Raw genomic sequence first — 24,860 nt, forward strand, 5'->3', positions numbered from 1 at the left:
ATCAAATTGAAGAAATTACAGAATTACAGAAGAAATTACATGAATTACAAGAAATTTCCAACAATTTACTGATGAATAAAGCACAGTTTATAGAGTTTACAACAGATAATAATGAAAAATAATCTTGTGTGAAAGTACTTCCTTTCCTGCTTTGCCGGCAATGTATAAATATATACTAAAATATCTTTTTCTCTTTTACTGCTTAATAAGAAAGAGATGATTGTCCAGCTAGATTTATTGTGAAACTCAATGTGTTATGTGCTTTTTAAAAAATAATGAACAGAACTGTATGTGTGAAAGAATAAAGAGAAATTTTCACAACATCTTTTTTGTTTAAACAGATATTAAGAATACAGAAAATATGACCTAAAGAAAGATTGAACATAAGTAATTTATTAATTCTGCAAGTGACTAAAGAAGAAGTTTGTTCACCAGTAACACTATTTTAAATATGTCTAGTTTCAGTCTTTCCTTTTTTGAACAATGGTCTTATTTAGGCAGTTGAATATCCAAAAGGAATTAAAAAGAAATATTATCATTTTCTTTGTGCAAAAGTGAGGTGGCAAATCCAGACTTCCTCTTAGCCCAAGATACTGTGAAAGTCACCTTCTTCCTCATCCTCAATAAACCAATCTAAAATGAATGTGGTTAAGTCATGCTCCATGGTATTTTTTTCAGTCTCTGGAGTTTTTTAATTAGTCTTTGCAAGGTTGCTCAAGAGGCAACAAAAGTAGAAGAACCCATATGGCCAAGAACACAGAGTAAATGCAGTAACAGAAATTGCTAAATTGCTGGCATTTAAGATCTTCAGAGCCATTTTCTTTCATAATTTCTTTTTCATCACATGAGTCCTCAACAAACTGAGTAATTTCACTCTGTGAAAGTTTGTAAGGTAAATGAACAATGTGAGCATCAATATTGGCGGTGCCAAACCAAGGAGACATTTCTAGTTAGGCCTGAAAATATTGTATTTTGCCTCCACTAATGATATCTGAAAACCCCTCATTATATCTACAAACCTGCCCCCCATACAATTCACAAAAATTATGTTTATATATAGTTATTGCAAATTTTGTTTAACTATTATGGAAATACCATCTTGCATTTACATTTCCAACACTGTTTTTCATGACCGAGCTGACCTTCTGAGGCTGCAGATGAAGCAGGACCTTTACTTAAATTATCCTCTGTAGCTGAGAGAACTGTCAGTAACAGAGGCTTCAAAACTGGGAATTGTTGATTCCTCCTGCAGAGGGCATTTTGCCAGAGCATTCTGCTTTAGACTAATGGAAATTCTTGGACTAAATATATGCATGCATAGGACTGGAAAAATGTATCTGAAGCATGTGTCTCTATAGGAATCTGATTAATCTAGAGCATAAAATTTGAAAACACATTTTCTTTGTGACTCAGATTGAAAATTACCATGACCATGACAGACTATTTTATTGCAGGGTTTTACCATGTTTGTAGTAATGGGTATTTGCTAATCAATATTTGGCAAAGAGAAGAAAGACATCATAAGGAGGAAAGAAACATCCTTAAGTGCTTAAGTAGGAATGTGCTTGAGTTTTTCCACTTGAACTTCAAGCTATCTTTCTGACAGTGTACCCTTATGTCTAAGTAGAAAATAAAAATGTGCACCTGATAAAATAAGAAGTAGGGATTTAAAAAAAGTGTAAAATTTCACTTTCAGCTTTTCTTGTTTTAAAGCAAATTATTTCAATATCCATTCTCCAGTCTCACAGAGTTACCTCAATAAAATCTGTAAGAACAGCTGCAGACATTGTGAGATTTTAACAATGAATAAATAACACTTCTTCCAGAGCCTGGTGAAATTTATAGGACTTTTCCCCACAGGAACAGACTTGTTCAAATGTTTACTAACTCATAGTGTATGTAAATATTCAGGGTTCTGTGCCTGTAAATGCATGCCTAACTGGGGCCAGCTGAAGGCAACTGCAGTTTCCTGCAGCATGGACACTTTTCTGGGAAGGCAGACCTAATTTGCACACTAACATGCACAAAATGGGCTCAAAATCTCTGTGGTACTTCAGGCTACTCACCTACCTTCAGTCTCCTTTTCTTGGTCTTTTCACTGCCTGCAAGGGGAATTTGTGCCAGCAACTCTGGTTACAGTTCTCAGCAAATTCATTAAATAGGATGTATTAAAAACTGAAGCTCATGGCTGATGAGCTGTACTGCTGGGACAAACCTTATCAACATTTCTTGGGATATCACCTGCCTAGGCAACTAAAAAGGATGCCAGAGTTTCTGGGAAAGTAATTTTTTCTTTCTTGTGCCCTGTTACACTTCAGAAAAATACCTGTGCTTTCCAATGGAAACTGAAGGAAAAAGCATGAAGAATTGCAATGTTATTTGATGGGGTGTTTAAACTGAATCTAAACTTGATGGAGAGAAAACATTTATTTTTCAGAACTGTAGCATATTGGGAGCATACAAAGATTTTATCACAAATGTGTGTGGTAGCCATGCAGTGAGTGTCTGTGCCTCAGAGAGCTCCAGATTATCTTCATGGTCCCTCTGGTTTGGATGTGCCAGTGAAACATATCCACATGATGTGCAGGCTTTGCAGAGCCAGCGAGAGAGCTTGCAGGTTTTACAAAGTTTTACACTGCACTAGGAAAAAAATTTTTTTTTTGAGGGCACTTGTTGAGTACCTGATATCCATGGGGAACTTCATGTGCTTCATGAGAAGGAGGACTAGGTCATCCTGAGTGCCAGACCTGTACAACAGGGACATCACTCTTTTTTGACACCGCTCTTCATCCTGGATGTCTTCACGTTTACGGCAAGTGACAAACCTTTTAAGGACATATCAGCCGAGAAATGCCAGAGGAAATCTTCATTGGAGTGTGAATGAGGGCAACTGTCTCCTGCAGTAACCTGCAAATGCATGACTTTTCATTGTAAATTAGACCAGTGATTTATTTGCCTCTTTATCAGGGCCAGGAGGACACTATTGCTATTCCATGCTCAAAACTGTATCTTCACTACTCTTAGAGTTCCCCATGTGCAGGGAGCTATGGCTCTCCACCCCCAACTCTTTGACCTTTTTCAGTGTTCATTCTCCTCTTTCCTCATAAACTTTGGGCAACATCATTGGCTTCTGCTATTTCATGTTACCAAGGGCTTCCAAATTTGGCTCTGTTTCATGTCTAGTTTTTGGAGATCCAGATTCTTTTGGATCTGCACCTCTCTTTTTAAATAGCTTGCTTACTTCCATAAGAATTTGCTGCATGATTTTCACTCTTGTACCCTGTCTTTTCTAGTTGCCAGGCTTTCAATTATTAAGGTGTTATGAATGCTTTTGTCAAAAATCATAAAGAAGTGCCCCAGCATATGAATGACTACAAGATGTTTTAAAAAGTGTATATGGATCTTCTCATACACGGGACAATTTTCTAAAGAAAAGGCAAAAAATTACTTGCAGTTCAAAACCGCGACAATTTCTCTTAACTCCGAAACGTTCACGGCAAAACATTGCTTTCAATATACAGATATTGTTATTCACTAGAGGGCACTCCTGTGTGCGCAAAGCTTGTACGGCACAGCGCGGCCAGGCAAGATCGGCTGGGTTTAGGATTTTGCGATTTTATAACAGTGTCATGTGAGAATGTTTCCTTCACGTTTCTTTCTTGATGTACAATTCTATCGTGTCACTGAAAGGCGATCTTCTCATTCTGGGGGCTTGTGGAGGCCGGGGGTGGGAGAAGGGAGTGAAAAGAGCGACTGACCCCTCAGTCTTCTCCAGCGGTGAATGCTTTCGCCGTAAATCACACACCCCAGTGTGAGGGGGAAATATGAATGGCCACCATCTGGAAAAAGGTAAAGAATTAAGCGCAAGTACCCTTCTGCCCTTCAAGTTTTGCCGACAGGATTGGAGGAGCAAGTGACGAGTCTGTGAAATTGCCTCTTAGCGATGCGGGACGGAGCCGCCGGTGCTGCTCCCTGGCCGGCGGGTTCCCCAAGGGGCGGCGACCCCCGGCAGCGGAGCCTCGGTCCCTCCTGCCGCCCTCTGCTCCACGGGACCAGCCCTCTTCTTCCTCCAGGGATCCCTGCTGCCGCCGAGGGCTAGGCACTTGTGGTCTGGCCACCCTCGAAGGTTTTTCTCCTTCTTTGCAGATAGTTGATGCGTATTAAAAAATATATGCTCGGGGAAAAAAAAAAAGAAAAAAAAAAAAAAAGAAAAAAAAAAAAGGAAAAAGAGAGATGAAGTGCTTACATGTTGTTTCATCAATAGGTGAGGTTCCTCGTGTGGAATATTCCAGTGTAACAGGATTAAGTAGCCATGAGTACAGCCGTGAGTGCGTGGGTCGGTAACACAAAGCGACCCCCGATGCTGGAAGCAGGGAGGGCTGGCACGGCAGCCCGGCCCGGAGGCGCACGGGGCAGATCGCCCCGGCGGCAGGCGCGGAGCGGGGGTGCTGGCGGTGCCGGGAGCCCCGCAGTGCCGGGAGCCCCGAGTGCCGGGATCCCCGAGTGCCGGGATCCCCGAGTGCCGGGAGCCCCGCGGTACAGGGAACCCGGCGGTACCGGGAGCCCCGAGTGCCGGCAGCCCCGCAGTGCCGGGAGCCCCGCGGTACCGAGAGCCCCGCGGTACCGGGAGCCCCGCGGTACAGGGAGCCCGGCGGTACCGGCAGCCCCGCGGCACCGGGAGCCCCGAGTGCCGGCAGCCCCGCGGTACCGGGAGCCCCGCAGTGCCGGGAGCCCCGTGGTACAGGAAGCCCCGAGTGCCGGCAGCCCCGCCGTGCCCGGTGCCGCCTCCGGGCCGCTGCCGGCAGCGGGAGCGCCGCAAGCCCGGCGGGCGTGGGGCACCGGCTGGCGCCCGCTCTGGGGCGTCCCGTCCCCGCCAGGAACCGGGAGAGGGAGCAGGTTTAGGGCAATTTTTTTTTCATGCAGGACTGTGGTCTCTCCTGTACTCCGTAATTTCAGGAGCAGCTGATGAGCTGCAGGAAAATTCATCGAGAACTGTACTGTATGGGAGGGAAACCAGGGAGAAGAGGAAAATGGAAGAGGGCCACAGATTGTATCAGCAGAGGTTTAGACTGGAGATTAAGAAAAAAGTCTTCTCTGAATAAGTAGTCAAGCATTGGATCAGGCATGAGAAGTGGTGGAATCCCCATCCCTGGGGGGATGTACACATCCCATGTATTTAAAGACATGTACATGTGGCTGTTGGGAACGTGGTTTAGTGGTGGGCTTGGCAGTGCTGGGTTAACAGTTGGACTCAGTGATCTGATGGGTCTTTTCCAACTTAAAGGAATCTATGTGTGTGTGATGGAATGCCATTTTGCCAGGGTGTTTTCTGGAATTTAGTGTACCTGTTGGTATGTAAAGCAGTGTTACATCTATGTCTAAGTGCCAGGCTCACAGGGACTATGATACCTTTCTCCCTTGCTCACCCACCTCAAACTTATAACGGACCATTTGATTCCTTTTTTCTCCTGTATTCTGGCCATAGTGCAGTTCACCATTCCCACAGAGTCATGCCTTCCATCAATTAACCTGAAAATGTTGACCAGTGTTCATTTGGGGAAAAAATGAAACTGAGGTTTGCCTTAGTTTAGCTGGTAGCTAGCTATTACATCTGCTCTAGGGATGCCTGGGACACAAAGGTCCCAAGTGAAGAAGGGAGTGAAATAAATAATTCAAGTGTCCTTAATATCTTCAGATGATTTTGCTATTTCATCCTCTATTCCAGATCAGTAACAAAAACACGAAATGAGCACAGCACTGGGGTTTCCCAAGCAGCCCACCTCCACTCTGGAAATTAACTATTCACTCTTTCTAGTTGTTCTTCCATATTAAACCCACCCTGTTTACGCATACAAGGGCCCTAATTTTCTGGTTTATAGCAGCTTAGTTTTCATAAGTGAAAAGCAGCATTTCTAGTTAACATAAAATCTTAAAAGGCACACTGGAAATTTGCATGATAATAAGGAGATAAAAAAAATCAGAACTTGAACTCAAACTTTATGTCTACATCAATGCATTTCAGGACCTGGTTTCCTTTCTGAAGCTGTGAATAAGAAAGGGCAGGCAAACCTTTTAGCCAAGAACACCTTCATCAAAGCTGCTTTAGAAATGGGAAGTAACCTCATTCCTAACCTCAGCAGCATGTTTGAGGATATCCTCCAAAGTGTAAAAACATTTCACTCCACATTGATCTCCATGAGTGATGTGAGCCAGATTTTTCCAGAAAAAGGTTTTTACCTAAAATACCAATTTGAACACCTATTGATAATTCAACAGCCATAGGGAAGACATCTGGTGTTTCAATTGCCTGCTGCACTCAACTCAGAATCCATTGTTTCCAGCTTGCCCAATCAGTACAAATATATTAGTTATAAGTAATTGCTAATCTTTCAAGTGAAGAAAAGAAGGAATAATCCAACATATCGACAGCACGGTGATGTTTTGGCACTGCAGGTAGCTATAATATATGTTATTTTTAATATGTTTAAACTTGGATATAAATTAGCTATATCCTCTCTGTCTGTTTTGTGATGCATATTAAATGTCCAAATATTTGAGCTGATATCAATAGAGTATAGGTTGAAACTACTTTATCCTATTTTTAAACAATGAAGTGGACATCTCAGGACAGGAAATCCATCCAAACTTCCTCATCTGCTGGCTGAAATAAATTGATGCTCTGAGAAAGCAATCAGGCAGTGAAATGAGTAATTTGGGTCTGCCATCTCACCTCCAGATAACTAAAATTAAATGAGGCAGATCACTTGCTTACTTCTGCAGGATCATTCAGGTGAGCAAATACATTTTAGCTTAAATAAGCAAGTGATGCACAGTTCAATCTTCAGCTGAAAGTGTGCTGCAATTCTATGTAATGCACTTTGAATTCAAACTAGCACCATCAAGAATATTCATTCTGCTTTTTAGGCTCTGCAAGGACCTTGCATGATAGTTGGTGATTAAAAGGAAGATGATAATGTGTAAGCAAAGCAATTGCTATCATGTTATTATAAAGTGAAAATAGGAAAGATTCAAATAGATTTAATTAGCATTGTTTATTCTGTGGTTTTTATGTGAGAAAAAAGGACATCTAGAAAAAATACTGTAAATACATTTGAAATTTATTAATAAAATCTGTTTCACTATGATTGGTTAAAAAAACAGATGAACTCCCTCTGTATTTTTAGTTCAGTCAGAGAATTTTACTGGCAGGGAAGACAGCTTTTCTGCCTTTCTTAGGATTGTGAAGCAGTGTTATTCAGAGAAATTGTCCTTGCTTACAAGCACAAGCCTCTCTTGTTTGTGCCAAGAAGGGTGGCAGCCATCTTTAAACACACTTTTCCTTTTTCTCACTCACCTGCTCTTTCCTTAGCTCCTTTTTTCAGGATGAGAAAATTTAAGCTGTGGACCAGCAGTCAGCTAGGCATTTATCAGACTTGTAGGAACAGTTTCTGCTTAAATGGAAATGTGAATTACTAGTGAAATAACCATTATTTTACAAAATATTTCTGGCAAGCATTACATTGTTTGGAGACACATTGTTATCCAGTACCTTTTGGATACATGTTTCTCAAAATGACTGCAAACTTCTGTGTTTTTCCCCCCACATTTTGTGGAAGCAGGAGGTCACTGGTATCACAGATGTAATTTGTTCTGCCAATATCTACTCAGGATAAATCCCTTTTCTGCCAAATTGTTGGCTCTTTCTACCAAAACTGTGAGTCATGTCAGTAATTCCTTGCTGTCTTTTGCTTAAAAGCATATTCTAGGGAGGCAAACCAAAATGCTCTTCCATACCTGAGAGTTTGCACACTGATTTGGCAAAGGTGCTAAAATATTTTTCCATTTAGCTTTCTATTTTGTTGGTTTTCATTGGTCTTGTTGGGACTTACAGTTGTAGGCAAGGTGGTTAGATCTTTCTGGCTATGACAGGCTGAAATAAGTATGTCTGGAGATAAGTATTAGAGTTTTCTTATATTTCTCTGATAAGAAAGAGTCTTTGAAGTTTTTGCCTCTTGCAAATGGGCAACATTTACAAGCCATGAGATTTCAAAAGTGGACTTTTTTTCATATTTGCAATTGGAGGAATACTGTTTGGCTGTTAGATTTTAGCAACAATTAGGTGCCAGAGAGCAAAGCTGATGAGAGATGTGGTAGAAGAGCCAAGTGAGGGCAGAGCACGGTGGGTCTTTGTGCTGTAGCTCTGGTGAACACCACAAGCAGAGCTTTCCTCTTGTCGTGCCACCCAGGCAGAAGGCAGCAGCAAGGCTGAGGCTCTGTGGGAAGCTAACACTGTCCTGGATCCTAGACACAACCGGAAAACACAACGTACCAAGCACTGCTGCTCATACACCCTTGACTAAACATAAAGGGCAAAACCAGAAGTTTTCTGCTCCTTTTTCTTTCTTGGTACCCTTTGGTATCTGAGTCTCATCCGGACAAAGGGAAAAACTTAATTTTTTACAGATAATTCTGATCTTTTACCAAAGCAGCTAGTATGTTTTATGGGAAAACTTAAAAGTGAAGTATGTTCCAAGGATATTTATTACAGACACAGTTTAAATGTCTTTTTACAACTTCCTTGATGAATTAGAAAAAGATCACAGATTTGTTGGTTGACTCCCCTTTCCTAAATGTCACAATTTAATAAACATGATTTTGGAATATTTACTCCTTTAATGAATAACAACAGCAATAACAAGCAAGAAATCCTGTCCTTCCTCTGTGGCCTTCCTCCTTACTCCTGCAGCCCTGTTAGTAGGCAAGCATTCCTTACACGTCATTTTGTCCAGATAACCTAATGTTCTTTTTTGTATTCTCTATTAGTGACCTAGAGCACCAGGGCAGGTTCAACTGTGTCTCAGTTTAAGGCAAACTGCCTTTTATGCAACCTGAAGTTCTGATTTTATTGTTTTTGGGGAAATAAGAATGATAAAAAAGCTTCAAAGAAAATTGCCAGTGACTGAACTGTCTCTGAGAAAAATTTAAAGTTGCACATGAAAAATACTAAGGATAATTTTCTAATAAGAAAGCAAAGAAACCAGAATCAAAAAGCTGGAAACATAAAAATACTAGGACAAAAAGTTAAGGCACGTGCCCTTAAGAATTAAACATGTACAACCTCTCTCTTGCATGAAGCACCACCTAACGTTAAATGATTCTTTCTCATATTTCCCCAGAAAGATGACATTTCCCATTAATATTACAAGAGCAACACAATGCTGCAAGTGTAGTATTATCAAATTCTTCTAAGAGCAGCCTTCTGCACTTCCCTTTTAGATATTTTACCAGGTTAAGAAGTATCTGAATGCATCTCTGCTGCAATTGTATTGAAGGAGCTATTTTAAAGGTATTTTGTGAGTGGTGGAAAACAAACCACTAAAATTAATTGTTGTCATCAACGTCACTAGACATGATGCCACCTCCAAGATGGAAACACCTTTCATTTACAAAGAATGTGTGATGAGAACTTATGCCAACAATGTATCAAGTTGCCATTATGAGTGGTTGAAGAGATTTCAGTTTCCATTGTGACATCTCTAACAGCATTCTCAAATTGTGGGGGTTGTTCTTGTGTAGGAATTCTGTGTGTTGCCTCTGCAATTTTTTCCATGTATAAAAGAAGTGATATTTAATTATCTGATTCTTACTTTAGTTATTGCAGTGGCTTCTGACTTTCATGTAGAAGTATGTTCCTTGCTTGGAAAGCAGATTGTAAAAATGCAAATGGAAGGAAATAATTAATTAGAAAGTCATTGTAAAACCTTTGCAAGGCAGGAAATCAAGCTGTCATGAAATGTTATATTAAAGAATTGTGTATATTAAATAAACACCACCAGTTTACCAAGTGGTAAACAGATGTGTGTAAAGCAAGCAGAGTCCTATGTAACATGGCTTAAATATTGAAGAGGAACAGTTTCCTTCTAATTTCCACTCCTGCCTGATCCCACAGTGTGGTCTCTCATCTCCTGCTTTTGCAGACATGGTTAGAATCATGGGTCTTCTCTTAGTTTGTGTGGGGACTCTTAGATTTGCCAGTTTAGGAGTCGAGACACTCATATTCCTTCAGCTTCCAGGGAAATCCAAGCTATAGATAACAAAGGGCTTTAAACAACAAAGTTGACATCAGGCCTAGCCTGATTTCCTACTTTTAATTTATTTGCTGTCACACTCTAAGTAGCTTTTTATCTTTTCAGGACTATCACACTGTCTGGCTTCCTTTCCTGTTCTGTAGGAGTATCTAATTCCTTATCTCCTGGCTTATCATCCCAGGCAGACAGGCAACACGATGGACTCTTGAGGCCACCTCTACTCAGCCCATTCAGCTGCAGAAAAGAAAGTATCTTTGAGTCCAATATCCAATTGGACTTTAAATCCAATATCCATCCAAAATGGATATTGGAACTATTAACATTTAATTTGTTAACTACATTTCTGAGAAAGAAGGTATGGGGGAAGCAACAGAGCAACTGCTAGAATGGCCCTTGCACCACCACAGTGCACTTGATCAATGAGCGCTGCAGAAGTGTGGAGTTTATGAAAGCATTGAGCAATGCCTTGTGACTTCTTAAATCACTGCTACCTCAGGCACTGCTGCCAGCTGAGATTAGTTAATGAAGTGGAAGATCACCTGACCATTTATTTGGCTTCAGCAACAGTTCTGTGCAATGGTAGAAGGCAATTAGAGCTGTATTAATTCTTTTTTAAATTACACAGTCATTCTTTATTAGCAGGCTGTAGCACCCTGAAGAATCTGGAGTATTGAACAGAGACATTGTATTCACTGCAGAAAGAGACTAGAAAAATCCATAATAGTAATCAATGTAGAATTTTGATCTGTTAATAACTGGGCTCTTTGGATTGATTCAGAGCTTTCTTCCTCATTAAATTATATGAAATATGGAAAATCATCAGGCAATATAGAAAGTAGTGACATTTCTCTAGGTGTAAAAGTAAAGAGATGAAAATTATTTTTCTAGTCACCATTAAAAATTGTATAATCATGAAGCCTCTTTTTCCCAGGATAGGGATGAAAGACAGGGACAGTCTACACTCATTCAGGCAGCTGTCCCTATTTTTTGTGTTTCTCAGGGTAAAAATAAGGTCAAAGACAAAGGTAAGTGACAGGGAAACAGGGAATTTCCTGCTTCCAGTGCTAAATCTATTCCTCCACAATTGTCCCATAATCTGTGGGAACTGTGAAGTAAACATCTTTCCAGAGAGAGACTGAGAAAATACAAGTTACTAATGAAAAAGATGTAAAATATTGCAGGATTTGGAAATATGTTTTTCCTTTTTAATATATGAAACTTGCCTCAAATTAGCTTTGAGTATTCTTAGAGTGTCTTCTATAAAAGCCATCCTTCTAAGATAGTAGATGGTGATGAGGCCTTTAGAAAGACGGAGGTTTTTATGGGAATGTTTTCAAATTTAATGGGGCAATGCCAATTCAGGTGATAAAACAGAACAGACTATCAGAATTTCTGGGAAAGTCCAGTTGTTTCTATGATTTCCTGCAAGTTGCATCTCAGTGTCTCTGGGCATTTGTTACGTGCTTAGGTATATAAATGAGGAACTTGAGCATCTATGAAAACTGTAATAATGGCTTACAGGGAACACATAATGAATTTGGGTGGAAACATTAAACTCTGAAGTAAAAGAGGAACTAAATAATGTAGAAGAGTGAAAATAATGAGAAATCAAAGTTGCATATCATTGCCTCTAAGGTTTATTCAAAGATTTAGATTACAAAGTGACCCAGAATAATTCAGATGTTTCTTTCTCACAATGCTTATAATTCGAATATGATTAATGTTCTTCATAAGATACACAAGACTACAACTTCCTTTATATGAAAAATGTGCTCTGAAGGGCTATGCTGTACCAATGGGCATAAAAAAGTACAAGAAACTGACATCACAGATTATCTCACTATTGGTGCAGCAACACAGGCCTTTCTTCATCAGTTTTGCAGAGAACAAGGAGTGAGAAAATGAAGAGAAAAAATTAACATAAACTAATGCAGTCTCATTGGCAGCTTCTGTGGTAATAGAGTTTCTCCTGTAAAAATGTTTTTGTCATGGAGGAATTACAAATACGATAAAAACCTCAAAGAAAGAACAGGATTCTCAGGAGTTGTTGATAAGTCTGAGATACTTCCTAAGTGGCACACTATATTTCAAAATATGAAGATAATTTTCTGTTAAAAAACACGAACACCATTCAAATGCACCTTCTGAACTTTAATAAGAAGGTTTTGGCTTACAGTTTTAAAATTGTATTACTGGATCTATCACACTTCTTTTCTGTATGGAAACGAAACTACTCCCCCCCAAACACCACCATCATCAACCTATCCCAAACCCCAAATTTTTTATCTGGTATTTTCATGGAAAAGAGTGAGTTACTGATTTCTAGGACTGATAAGAAGATCTAACAGATCACTGTGAGACTTAGAAAGTATAAGCTTTACAAATTCCTTCTTGAGACAAGCAGATTAGCCTGAAAAGAATATGGAGCCAAAAGTGCCCTTGGCCGAGGTTCTGCAGGATGGCTGTGCAGAAAAGCTGAAATACAGCTTAGAGAATAGGGTATTATTTCCTTTGCACTATTCTTAACCTACTCATGTCCTGCCTATGTGGTTGATGAATTTACAACTGCAGATGTAGGTGGTAAGGTAGATGCACTTCAGTTAAGAAAACCGAAAACAAGAAAGGCATCCTTAAAAGTGGGCCCTCACAATAAGCTCCTTGCCTGCAAATATTTCATCATGAAACCTTTAACATTTAAATGATGGATAGTCCACCATATATTAATGTCACTAGCACGTGACACTACTTCAAGTAGGAGTCTTGTTTCACAAATAATTTTTAAATACATTTTTCTCATCTCATGACCCCTGCTCTTAAGCTCTGCAGCACCAGCAATGAAATTATGCATTAAGATGTTTGGGCTCTCAATATATTCCCAAACATAATGTCATGTCAATTTGCATTGACTCCTGTAATCATACTTTAAAATGATAATAGATCTAGAGCCAAATAGTAACATTCATGCAGAACAAGGGAATCCAATATTCAACATATTTGCCTGCAATTGAGAAATTGATTGGTATTTGCAGGAAGTAATTTAGACTTTGCTGCCTCATTAATAAGAGGAAAATAATATTTAATTACTCATAATCTACAGAGTTTTAAAAAATATAAATCAATAAACCTTGCTTTCCAAAGAGCCAAACTTAAGATAGCTTTTCCCTTCTCTCAGAGAAAAGTTTCCCTGTGATATCTACTGGTACATGAAAGAATTTATTGAATGCATACATGCTTTGGAAACACAGGGATTTCAATAGTGTGTACTCTAATAACTATTTGTATCTGGGAGCTTGTAAGTTCGAGTTTAGTTAAGTACAATTGAATTATGATGGCAAACATGGTCAATAGATGATTGTTAAATGTTTTCTGTAATTCCTTAAGGTTTTATGAAGCAGGCTTTGTAGATTCACTATTTGGCAATGCAGTTTATTTGTTTTTGAATTAAGACAATTGTGAACATTTTATGTTAGCATTTTCTGAAAATTTACATGAGGATTGATGTTTATCAATCAAGTAGTAGCACATATTTTGTGTAAAAACTTCTGCTATTGGGGAATTTCTTTCCTTTAGGACCTTTATGTTGTAATTTCATTCAAAGACAGTTGAAGAACATGGGTGTGACTTCTCTCCAAATACAAGGAGAGATTTCACCCATAACTTCCCAGGTATTCCTCTGGTCTTCATTTTCCCATAATTTACAACAGAATTGTGTTCCACACTAACAGGATACCTCATTGAAACTTCAGTCTGAAAACAGTAAAGTCTGTGCAAAATTGTTGCTTGGTCATTCAACATAATACCTAATTTATTTTAGAGTTTAGTGATTTTTCAAAAATTTCTCAGAAAATTGCCACACATAAAGGCTTAAAAGACAGTTGTAAAGAATTAAATGGCATGCTGGCCAATGTAAAATAGCATAAAAGAAGTGAATTTTTTGCCAAGAAATAAATAGAACTTAAAATTATTTTTTTACTAAAAATGTTAAATTAGATAGCACTTGAGATCTTTAGAATACTTTTTGTTTCAATCCTTTTTCTTCTGAGCAAAGGCTTCTTCCATGCTCTCAGGGAACTTGACATAAGACTCGAGCAATAGCACTGCTTTTCTAGGAAGGAAACTGAGGAGACAAACACTGAGTTAGCCTATATTTTTTTTTAGATAAAGGTACTCTGTAAATAAATGACAAATACATTATATGTGCTCGATACTTCCAGTCTGGTAGTAGCACATTTGGCACTTCAATGTTATGAATTGGGAAAATGAATGACAGACCATTTTGTGAAGGCCCAGCCTGCAGTGGTGGCAGGGACTGGAAGTAGAAAGTGCTAGACCTGGCATTGCTCTCAGTGTATCATCTCAGGAAAATTTTTGAAGTTTCTACACCCAACTGCAGCTTAAAACATTTCTTGGAGACAGAAGAGGCCAGAGGAATGTTATTCATCTAGAGTATTGAAAAATCAAACCCACTGTTTCTTTAAAATTTGGTACATATAACTGGATTGATTGCAGGAATATTAACTAAAGGACTGTTTGACTAAATGTTCCTGCTGATTTTACAGGCAAATGGCAAACGAAAGAAGGTAATGCTAGAAGACAAGTCACATGCTTACATTTTGAGACCAAGTAAGTATACAGCTGGAGGCATGATCAGATAAAATTTCTCCTTTTTAATTGCATCCACGATCCTACTGGCTGCATACTCTGGATCATAAACAGGAAACAAACAAGGTCTCCTGTAAAACAAGAAAAAAGGGTTATGAAATGATAAAACTTAACTTTTGTGATAAATACACACACATGCATAATTGAATAATTTATGCAATTTCCCCTTCCCCTCACATAGTCTTGAAAAGGATCTCCAAACCCTTTTGTTCCCACTATCATCAAAATAAATTGAAAAGACTTTGATGATGTTGTGAATTTAATGACTTTTTGTAAGCTGACCCCAATGAAATTGGTGCCCACACTGATTGCAACTTTGGAAACTTCCAAGCTTAGCCATACTGTGTGCTGCTCTGTGCATCACTGCTCTCCAGCAGTCTTTTTCTGCTCTAAGTGCTGAGGTGACAGGTGAATATACCAGGAGCAGGCTTGTCACCAGCCAGGAGGTGACAAGGAGGGCTCTGCTCTGCATGCATATGCTGCTGCACGATGCTGAATGGTGCAAGCAGGAGCAGAGCACTGAAAAACCCAGATCACTGGTCCTGCACTCCTGCAATGGCTCATTCAGTGCTTGCAGCCTCTCCCATCAGTGCAGCCACAGAGCCACCCAGCAGATACCATCACCACAGCTGTTCTCACTCCAAGTACAGTTCCTGCCAGTGCAGACAGTTAATAAGGACAGGTCATGGATATCCTGATAGTCATAACTGTAATTATACTAACAAAATTACTTGGTGCACAGAACATCAGCAGTCTCCTGACAAATAAGGTTCCCTTAACCCTTAAATACTGCTGTGTATCCCCAGCTGTTCCTTGACTGTGAGGTTATTGCACAGTTCTTGTTATTCACTGTATGTAAGACCTGCATTTCCTTATGTCTGTGCCAATAGGGCAAAAATACTGAATTGAAAATCAAATCAACCAACCAAAAACTGAATATGATATACCCAGTGAGTGGCAATTATTTTTTATACATGAAATAGTACAAATCTAAGCTTTACTTACGCGCTTTTGAAGCCTTTGCTTAACCTGGTACTAATGAAATAAGGGCAAATGACTGTGGTTTTAATGCCTCGTTTTCCTCCATGATACAGTTCTGAATTTATGGCTTCCATCATTGCAATGATTGCAGCCTTACTTGCTCCATAATCTAGAAAGGGAAGAAAAGAGAAATATCCAAAATTTTAAAAGCACCACAATAAAAGCTATATATAGAACTGAATTCTTTGTAATACCATTTAAACCACGATATTATTTACTTCTATTATTGGCAGTCTTATAATTAGTATTTAAAGCATATTAGTGATCCAGGTCTGGAGATTAATGGCTCTTCTCATGAATGATGCACAGTTGCCTAAGGATAAAATGAATCCTTTTCAGAGGAGTTTTTTAATTTTTTTTTCGGTGCGCTATAGAAAGATATAGGCAAATGAGCTTATTCAGCATTTTCTGTAAATTTCCAGATACTCCTATACCAACCAGGCATTCTTTCAGTTCAGAATGTCTTCAACTTTTAATATCATAGGCTACATTTCAGACAGAACTATTTCTAGTAGTAAAATAAAAATACCTTACTTAAATGCTGCTTCAGCCTAGCCTATTACTTCTGATTTGCCTTGCAACTACAATACTATTTTGTTTGCCCAGGAAGACTAATCTGATTTTTATTGTTTGATGAATGTATGGAACCCCATCCTTGGAGATAATCAAAACCTGCCCTCACACAGCCATGTGCAACCTAACCTAAGCTGAGCCTGTTTTTATCTGGGGATATGGACCAAGTGACCTTTACAGATTTCTTCCCACACAAATTATTCTACAGTTTTCCAGCTGTTAGAAATGAATTTAATACAATGCCTTACATGTAATTTCCTAAAACCTTTTCAAATGTGTGTGAAAATAGTCACTAGATACAATGAAATCCAATTTTGCTAAAAGACTGACTCCAAAGACTGGCATCAGAAGTAGTTTGCTATTCTTCAGGAGTTCACTCACAGTGCATGATGGGACCACACAGCCTAAAAATATATATCTAAGGTGTAAAAGGTCATAATGCATGGATGGGAAGGCCCATTCCCATGAGCTTAACAGTTATATGATGAAAGCTGAATGTGACTTGTGTTATCAATACCAAATATTGATAATATATCAAGGTAACCCCTAGGTGATAGGTAGCAAGTGAACACTACAGTAACACCATCAACCAGCAGAAGAAAAAAGAGATCCTTATTACACTGAAGTTCAAGTTCTCATAGGGTGACAATCAAATCTAAGAGGCGTTTGAGGAGAGACTGGGAAGCAGACTCAGGCTGATGAAATAGGCTAGGCTGGCAGGCTGCTCTCTTGAGGGAAACATCTGAGAATACTGAGCTTTAAATAGCTTAAACCATACTTCATTCAAATGAATTTTGTTGAAAATTCTGCCAGAATGCCTTCTGCACTTGATAAACCAACTGAATGTGTAGTTCCAGGTTACAACCCTTGTGTCTCAGGTCTCTGAACATTCACCTGCAGAAAAGCTGTCATGAGAAAGCACTACACAACCTATATGCAGGGCTCCCTTCCACTGCACATGTACAAGCTGAATTGTCTTTTCTTTTGTGGAAAAAACATAGTCTGTAACCAGACAGTAACACCTGCAGAGAGCTCCCTGTGTCGCTCAGGCATGTGACACCATCACCTCTGGCACCCACAGGCTCTTGTCAGTACAGGCTGCTTAAGCCAAGCATTTATAAGGCACACAGGAAAAGTGATTAGTATGTAGATCTATTTTGTAATGGCATTTGCCAATAATTACCTGACTGCCTGTAGAGTCCCATTATTCCACCTCCACTGGCTGTGTTAATCAAGTGCCCACGGTTACAGGCCACCATGGCTGGAAGAAAGGCCTTACAAGTCTGAAAGAATAGAAATACATTTATTTTAAAATCCTCTTTAAAATAGGCCTAACAAAAATGTTTCTTTCCAAAATTAGGTGGCACAACCTGACTTGCTTTCCGGGTCTTCAATATACAAGGAGCCCAAATGGTATTTTATTTCTGTAACAATTTTTAAATGAAAGACAACATTTCCTTGAATGACTGCCTCTGTCTGAAGATCTAACAGCATTAAAAGCATCTTATTAAAAGCAGCAAAGTTTGTATTTTCTCTGCTTTCCTGGCTCCACACAATTTGTCTATTGCTAAACAATTGTTTGGTACACAAGAGGGAGCTAGAAGTCAAGACATAAAGGAGAGTTCAGCTCTCTGTGGGTTCTTTTTGTTACAAGCCGAACTGCCTGACAATTCCAGAGCTCCAGGACACCACTGTGGGTGATACTAACTGGGAAGAATGTTAGTGTTTTACTAAGGGGGAGATAAGAAAAAGAGACAAGAGCAGTAACAATTTAGTTTTTTCAATAGCTGAGGAATCCTATTAGACTCCAGATGTGAGGGCTAAGTACATTGCTGTCCTCCTGCCCTGGATTTCTGCAGACCTTTCAGGGGGAACACCTCTCCCAGTCCATTCTCCTCAAGTGTTTGGAAGAATGATGCAGTGTGACTGGGGAATACTTAGAGAACTTCTATCTGCAATGATTATCCATTGAGGAATGCCTTTAAACAAAGGAGTTGCAATGCTATATTGTTCCCTGTTGCAGGCTGTTCACTCAGGCATATAAACAAAAAATCCAAGAGGGGCAATAGTAACATTCTCTCACAAAAAACTCTCCTAAATCTACTGAGACCCCAAATAGCTGCAAATTCCTCCAGAGATAAAAAAAAAAAAAAAAAAAAAAAAAAAAAAAATTTTTACTAGCTGGATTAGTTTTCTATGTATTTCAATCAGATGGTGACTAGGAATGAAAGCACAGCCTGAAGAGCAACATGTGCAGCATAAAATAATGGAATCATTTAGGCTGGAAGAGACCTTTGAAATCACTGAGACCAACTCTAAGTGTACCACTGCTAAGTCTGCCAGGAAACCATGGTTTTGTCTCCCTCAATGCTGCAAGTCTCTTAAGCAAAGCCTTCAGATGCCAGGAAGCATCCAGGAGCAGAGAAGTCACATGCCATCATGTCAGCACTCTCCTTTCAACCACAGCTGTTAAAGGTAGGGTGTGTTTCATGATGCAGCTCCACAAACTTTGATTTACCAGAGTGCCCAGGCAGGTTTGCGTTAACATTGCTGAGACATACTGGGGAGACTGTCTCAAACTCCAGGACGATCATGAAAACAAGTATAACCCCAATCAAGGTCCTTCACATCCCTACTCCCAGCTGAGTTTTTAAGGTAGAGGCCCACCATTGTGGTTTTCACACCAAAATACTTGTCTGTACCTTTTGGTCACTCAGGAGTACAAAACCCACAAAAACTTTACCCAGACTTGAGCAAAGAAGTTGATTCTGAAGGTCTTTTCAAAGTCTTCATCTGTAAGATCACAGAACTTTTTCCCAATCAGTATGCCAGCATTATTGATTAGAATAGTAACATCCCCAACTTCTTTTCTAACCTGAATTAAAATAAAAAAAGGATAAACAGAAAGCTTTAGAAGGTATCATTGCCTCTTGTGCTTCATTTATGAAAAATTTTAGTAATATTGGCAATAATTGATATGTATGAAAACATAAGTGTGCAAGAACTGTTGTATTACATCAGATCAAATTCATGGTGGAAAGCAATGAAAAAAGGACCCAGGCTCTAAGTTCTCCTGTGTGCTCAACTTTTCACGTGCTGCAATTTAGGATCTTTTGAGAGGCATATTTATATCATTGTCTTTAATGTATCCCAGTGATTCTCCACCTTGCCCTCCTCCCCAAGTTTGTCTAATTGCTCCCTGAACTCCAGAATACTTTTGGCTTCCACAGAAACCAAAGGTGAAAGGTTATGCAGCTTTAGTATGCACTGTGAGCCTGCTTTAACTGCAATCAGAACGCTTCCAGTCCCCTGTTTTTGGTATTGTGAGAACCTGCATTCTTCTGCTAAGCCTGTTCCCCCTTTTCCCTATAATTTCTACTGAACTGGAAAGAATTCAGCTCAGATAACTGGGGGATACTATCCTCTGAGCACAATAGTATCTACCATGAAATAGACAGATAAAATCATCATTAGCTCCATTTGAGTTTGTTTTCAAAAGATTTTGTGCCATGATTTGGATTTGTATCAAAGCAGTTGGCCAAGATTTACTTATAGTATGAAGAATAAGTCTCACAGATTTCTCTGCTAAAGGTGGATGATTATCTGTGGTCTCAAAAATTATGACTACAAAAACGTTAAAATCCTACATGTGTTGTTTTCTGGCAATTTGGGAACAGGTGATTGGATCTGGTGCACCAACATTTGACCTTCCTTTGGCTCTCTCAGGGAACCTTAGCATTCAGTGAAGATTTGTTTGACATTTCTCCAGCTGCGTCAGGTTTAGGCCTTCTCATTGGCAAGTAGGGCTCAGATATTTGCACCTTTCCACCTACATAAATGAATGTAAATCTAGACACTCTTCACTATGGCAGGATTACTCAATTCTTCCTTTGAGGAACACAAAGTCTCTGTACTTTCTCTCCACTCTTTTAACTGCTGTGTCAGTCCATATGATGATCCTCTTTTCTTAACATGACATCATATCTTCACCAATGGCAGCATTTTATTTACCATGGCATTGATTGTCCTGTTTACTCACTACTACAAAATATGTGTGAAGCTTGGCTTCCACTAAGAAAAAGTCAAGATGATTATTCTACATTATGTATAATTTTAGGTGTCTGTTTATTCTTCTGTTAGCATAATTTCTACTGGTTTTCTGTAAGACAGGTTCATAGTGTGCTTGGCCCTCAAGAGAACTTTAAAAGGCTCTCAAGTGCCTTTTAAGACTGGCAAATTTACTGTGCTTTACTTGTTTAACTATGCTTTGTTCCTTGCTCATCTGTTGTAGCAAAATACACATTCTGCATTTCTAGCCACCAGATCCATGTCTGATTTCCTTCAGAATTCCCAGGTGGATGCCTCTTGTTCCTGAAAATCAGTTGCTGTTCACTTGACCAGTTTGTGCTAAAACCTCTTCTTTAGAGACTTCAATGGTCTCTTTTGTTTCCTAGAAGCAAAACTTACATTATGGGAAAATACTTATGCTTTGCAGCAGTGAGTATACCAAATAAAACCAATTAATTTAACTTCCTTGCTATTGCTTTCTCTTCTGTGTCCAAGATCATGTCTTTTCATATTACCAATCAAAAATTTGAAGGTATTTCCAAGAGAAGAGGAAGCCCATATTTGAAAAGCTCTTCATCTAAGAAAATTTCTGTCTCCACCAGGACTGAACAATACATGTAAATATCTGTGAATATGTTGGTGTTGTTAACAATAATTTGACACCTTAAGAGCAATTTCTAAATGTTGAACTCTTTAAGTTTCTGTTGGCAGGTCAATCTGTGCACTTCAGAATACTGTTTGCTGATTTGGGCACAGAAAATTCCACAGGCTGGAGTCCTGTGGCTGATTTGGATAATGTGTTTGGAGATTGAAAATTACTGGGGGGCACAAAACAAACCTTTCAAGACTCTGCTAAGGTAAGAGCAAACAAGTAATTTCAAAATGTTCATTTTTTTTTTCTACAGTGTGAGTGAGCTGTGGCCCACATGCTACTTACAAGTATGGGTGAAAGAAACCCTTGCTGATTTGAAACCATGAGAATTGCAGTTCCAGACACTTACAGATCATGAATTCAACTTACCTTTTAAAACTACTTTTCCTCAAGAACATTTCTTGAGGAAAAAAGGTATTTCCAACTTTAATTAACTTGCTCAGAAAGACTTTATCTGATTTGGTTAAAATTAAAAACAACAATCACAAAACAAAGAGCTGAGCCCCTATGTCCCCACCTTTCCACCCACAACTAATAGAAAATAAATGTTACATTTCAAGTCTGTTCTGAAACAATCTATCAACATTCACATCATAAAATAATTTAGCTAATTTCTCTGATGTATGTCTTCAGACACAGAATGTCAAAGATGTGACTTGAGAGTCATGTATATAAGCACATACATTGAGAATTTAACAGAAGTTTACACTTGGATGAAGTTTGCAGAGTGACTAACTGGATTAACAGTGAAGTTACACTGAGAAGCATTTTCAGGCAGTTTAAGGAAAAGTAAAAATTAATCATGTTAATTCAATGTCCAATTTCTGAACTCTGACAATTAAATTAACGAGGTAATAGTTTACAAAGCATAGGTCAGCACAGCAGAAGAGTTTCATTGAAAATGGAGCTCTTTACCTTATTTTCCACCTGTACTGATCAAAAAAAGAACTGAAGCTGAATCATCAATTTGACTGGAGACTAACCACATCCCAATGACATGTCTGAAAACATTACATTCCACATCACCCTTAAAGAACTACAGTTTCCTTCCTAAACAAATAGGCAAAGGAAATAATCTCCCTTTTACAACATCCACTGATTATTCTTTTCTTTAAAAATTATTTATTGATATCTTAAAGAAACTATAACACCTACATTGGTTAATGTATGGAGATAACCTCTGCTGCAGCCTTTACCACACTCTTAATCTAAACATTACCATCTCACAATGAAGAACAGAAATGAATAAATCTCAACAGAACTGATTAAACCCAGTTACTTTGTTGCAACCATATTTTAAGTTCCATCTAGGAACTATTTAAAACTAGAAAGACATTACCCTACATGATTACTTCCCTCTAGGTATGGTTTCTAAAAAACAATAAATCCAATAGGATATTCTATTAGAAAGAAGCAAAAACGCAGATCTTACCTTGTCTGCCTGTTCATAGACCTCCTCCCTCCTGCTGCAGTCACAGTGGTAGACAAACACCCGGTTGGCTCCATTTTGTTGGGCCAATCTGCTTGTTTCTTTGTTACCTTCATCATCGATGTCCCAAAGCACCAAGGTTACTCCCAAAGGAGCCAATTTTAAGGCAACCAGCCTTCCAATCCCATTTGCAGAGCCAGTAATAAGTACTATTTCACCAGCAAAATATTTTTTTTTGCGGAGAGGAAATAAACAGAAGGCGTTCTCAATAATTAAAAAAATAAAAAATTTTATGTACTGTAGTAACTTCTGGATGCATCTGAAGTTGAACATGATGTCTCAGGTACAAGCACCACTCTTCTGTTGTGCAAACACAGAAACACAATACATTACAACAGTGGGATATTGACTGAAAAAAAGAAGAGGTTGACCTTGAAACAGCAAGCTCTTTCGCAGTGTTCTTCTGTTTAGACACAAAACATATTATTTGTGAAACATATGTTTTGTGAAAGCTACCTTACTAGTAGGATTAAAGCAACGGTTTTCCTCTAGATCCTACAGACCTGTTTCATCCCAGGCTTCTCACCTTCCAACTCTGGTTTTAAAAACGTTTAGTAACATAGATTTTGGGCAGGTATGTTACGGCAATAGCACTTAGTTTTCGCAGCAAGCTGATGCTAGCTGAACAAAAAGTGCTGAACACACTGGTGCAACATCAACCTTCGGAAGGTAGGTGTCCTCCTTAGCAACAAACCTGACCTCTTTCGGAAGCCAGGAGTGTTCCCACACCCTGTGTCTTTTCCAGCGCCGTGCGGCCGAAATCACACCACGCATTCCCATTGGCAATGGGCCAGCCGCGGGGGAAAGCCTGGCCTTGGCACTTACGAGCCTTGGTTTTCATCCTGCTTTAGACAGCACCACCCCCTTTTCGGTGTTTGGCAGGGGACAGGAGGAGAAGCGCTCGCACCATCCCGGCGGATCGGATCGGATCGGATCGGATCGGACCCGGACCCGTCCCGTCCCGGTCCCTTGGCCTTTCCCGGCCCTGCCCCAACAGTCAGTCACATCTTCGCCCCCTCCCTGAGCCCGGTCCCCCCGCACTCACCGCCGGCTCCTGACTGTCCCGCAGCCGCCTGCCCGCCTGACCGGGGCTGGCCTGGCCCTGCCCAGCCCGCGCCGAGGGTTTGGCCCCGTGAGGGGGCGGCCCGGGACGGGCGGGCTGCGGGGTGCGGGCCTGGGCGGGCGGGCGGCGCTTCCCGGCTGGGCGGGTGCGGGATGCCGGCGGGGCCCCCCGGCTCAGGATACCGGGGTGCCTTCCCGAGGGCACCCGTTGGGCGGCATCCCAACGTCGGGACATCCCGCTGCTGCTGCTGCTGCCACGTCGGTGGCCCTCCCGAGCCCGGCCGGCCTGGCCTGCGGGGAGGTATCACTGGCTCCATCCCGCCAGGCCGCTCCATCCCGCCCGGCCGAGGGCTCGGAGAGCAAGTGCTCTCTCCTCCGTCTGCTGCTGCTTCGCTGGAGGTACCAAGTTAAACACTTCTTAATTTATATAATAAATTACTGTTCTCCAGCTTGCTGGACTGGGAGCAAAAAAGTAGATGATAATTGTGTGGCCCATAAAACAGTGAATCCCCTGATTATAATTTCACACCTTTAAAATTATTTTTGTGGGTCTTCAGTTTCCCATACATGAGTTATCCAACTCGAAAAGTACAGCCCCACACTACTGTGTCATCAATATTTTTGGATAGAAAGCCACACGCATACTTAGATCCATATGAATGTGCTTCTCCTGTGGCATCAGCTTGTATCAATCCCCATGATGTCTTCCACATACTGTTTATGTAAAAAGGCAATGAAAAGAACACTACTGAATTGGTGTTCTTTGCATTTCAAATGAGTTACATTAGAGGCCTTGTTTATTGGCAAGTCATAAAAGGAAAAAAATGGAATAAACTCACACTGTGCTCTGATGTACACATCTGTGTTGTATGCACCATTCAGATTACAGTATATGGGAATTCATAAGGTATTTTTCTGTTGAGCTGAGATAAAATGATAGTTCACAAAATGTGATGTCATTTACACCAAGAAATATGGTGTAAAACTGTACACTGTCAGTGTAAACAGTTGTATGGAAAGGATGTGTTTCCATGCACAGTTAACTGTTGAATATTCTATTTAGGTGCCAGCAAAAGGGAAGCTGAAATACTCCCACTGAGGAGAGTGGCAGATCTCAAAGCCTCAGTGTGCTGTGGGTCCAAACAAGAGGCCAAGAAATGCAAAATAGGTGGGTAACCTGACTCCAGGTGTCCCATGCTGCAATCAGTAATTACATGGCAAAAGC

The 24,860-nt window shown here is 39.9% G+C and overlaps 1 protein-coding gene across 2 annotated transcripts; it reads right to left on the bottom strand.

Moving 5' to 3' along the window:
* Window positions 1–13,500: 13,500 nt before the first annotated feature.
* On the bottom strand, window positions 13,501–23,650 carry LOC131563743 (epidermal retinol dehydrogenase 2-like). Of its 2 annotated transcripts, none has more exons than XM_058813859.1 (7): window positions 23,619–23,650; window positions 22,517–22,873; window positions 19,108–19,239; window positions 17,548–17,647; window positions 15,756–15,900; window positions 14,699–14,821; window positions 13,501–14,205 (listed from the first exon to the last, which is right to left on the bottom strand). In XM_058813859.1, exons 2-7 carry the CDS (start codon window positions 22,844–22,846, stop codon window positions 14,112–14,114), a joined length of 924 nt encoding a protein of 307 aa, XP_058669842.1. In that variant the 5' UTR covers window positions 22,847–22,873; window positions 23,619–23,650; the 3' UTR covers window positions 13,501–14,111. The 2 variants fall into 2 exon arrangements, with proteins under 2 accessions (XP_058669842.1, XP_058669850.1); XM_058813867.1 differs by lacking the exon at window positions 23,619–23,650 and adding an exon at window positions 23,273–23,492.
* Window positions 23,651–24,860: the final 1,210 nt, after the last annotated feature.

The sequence above is a fragment of the Ammospiza caudacuta genome, chromosome 1, assembly GCF_027887145.1.
Source record: "Ammospiza caudacuta isolate bAmmCau1 chromosome 1, bAmmCau1.pri, whole genome shotgun sequence".
NCBI lineage: Eukaryota > Metazoa > Chordata > Aves > Passeriformes > Passerellidae > Ammospiza > Ammospiza caudacuta.

Bases quoted from the DNA above. Each gene is read 5' to 3' on its own strand.
- LOC131563743 (XM_058813859.1), bottom strand. From the start codon at position 22,846: ATGTTCAACTTCAGATGCATCCAGAAGTTACTACAGTACATAAAATTT. The intron at 19,240-22,516 runs GTAAGATCTGCG...ATTTTAATTCAG, and splicing joins TCTATGAACAGGCAGACAAG to GTTAGAAAAGAAGTTGGGGA. The intron at 14,822-15,755 runs GTAAGTAAAGCT...CTTGTTTTACAG, and splicing joins AGCAAAGGCTTCAAAAGCGC to GAGACCTTGTTTGTTTCCTG.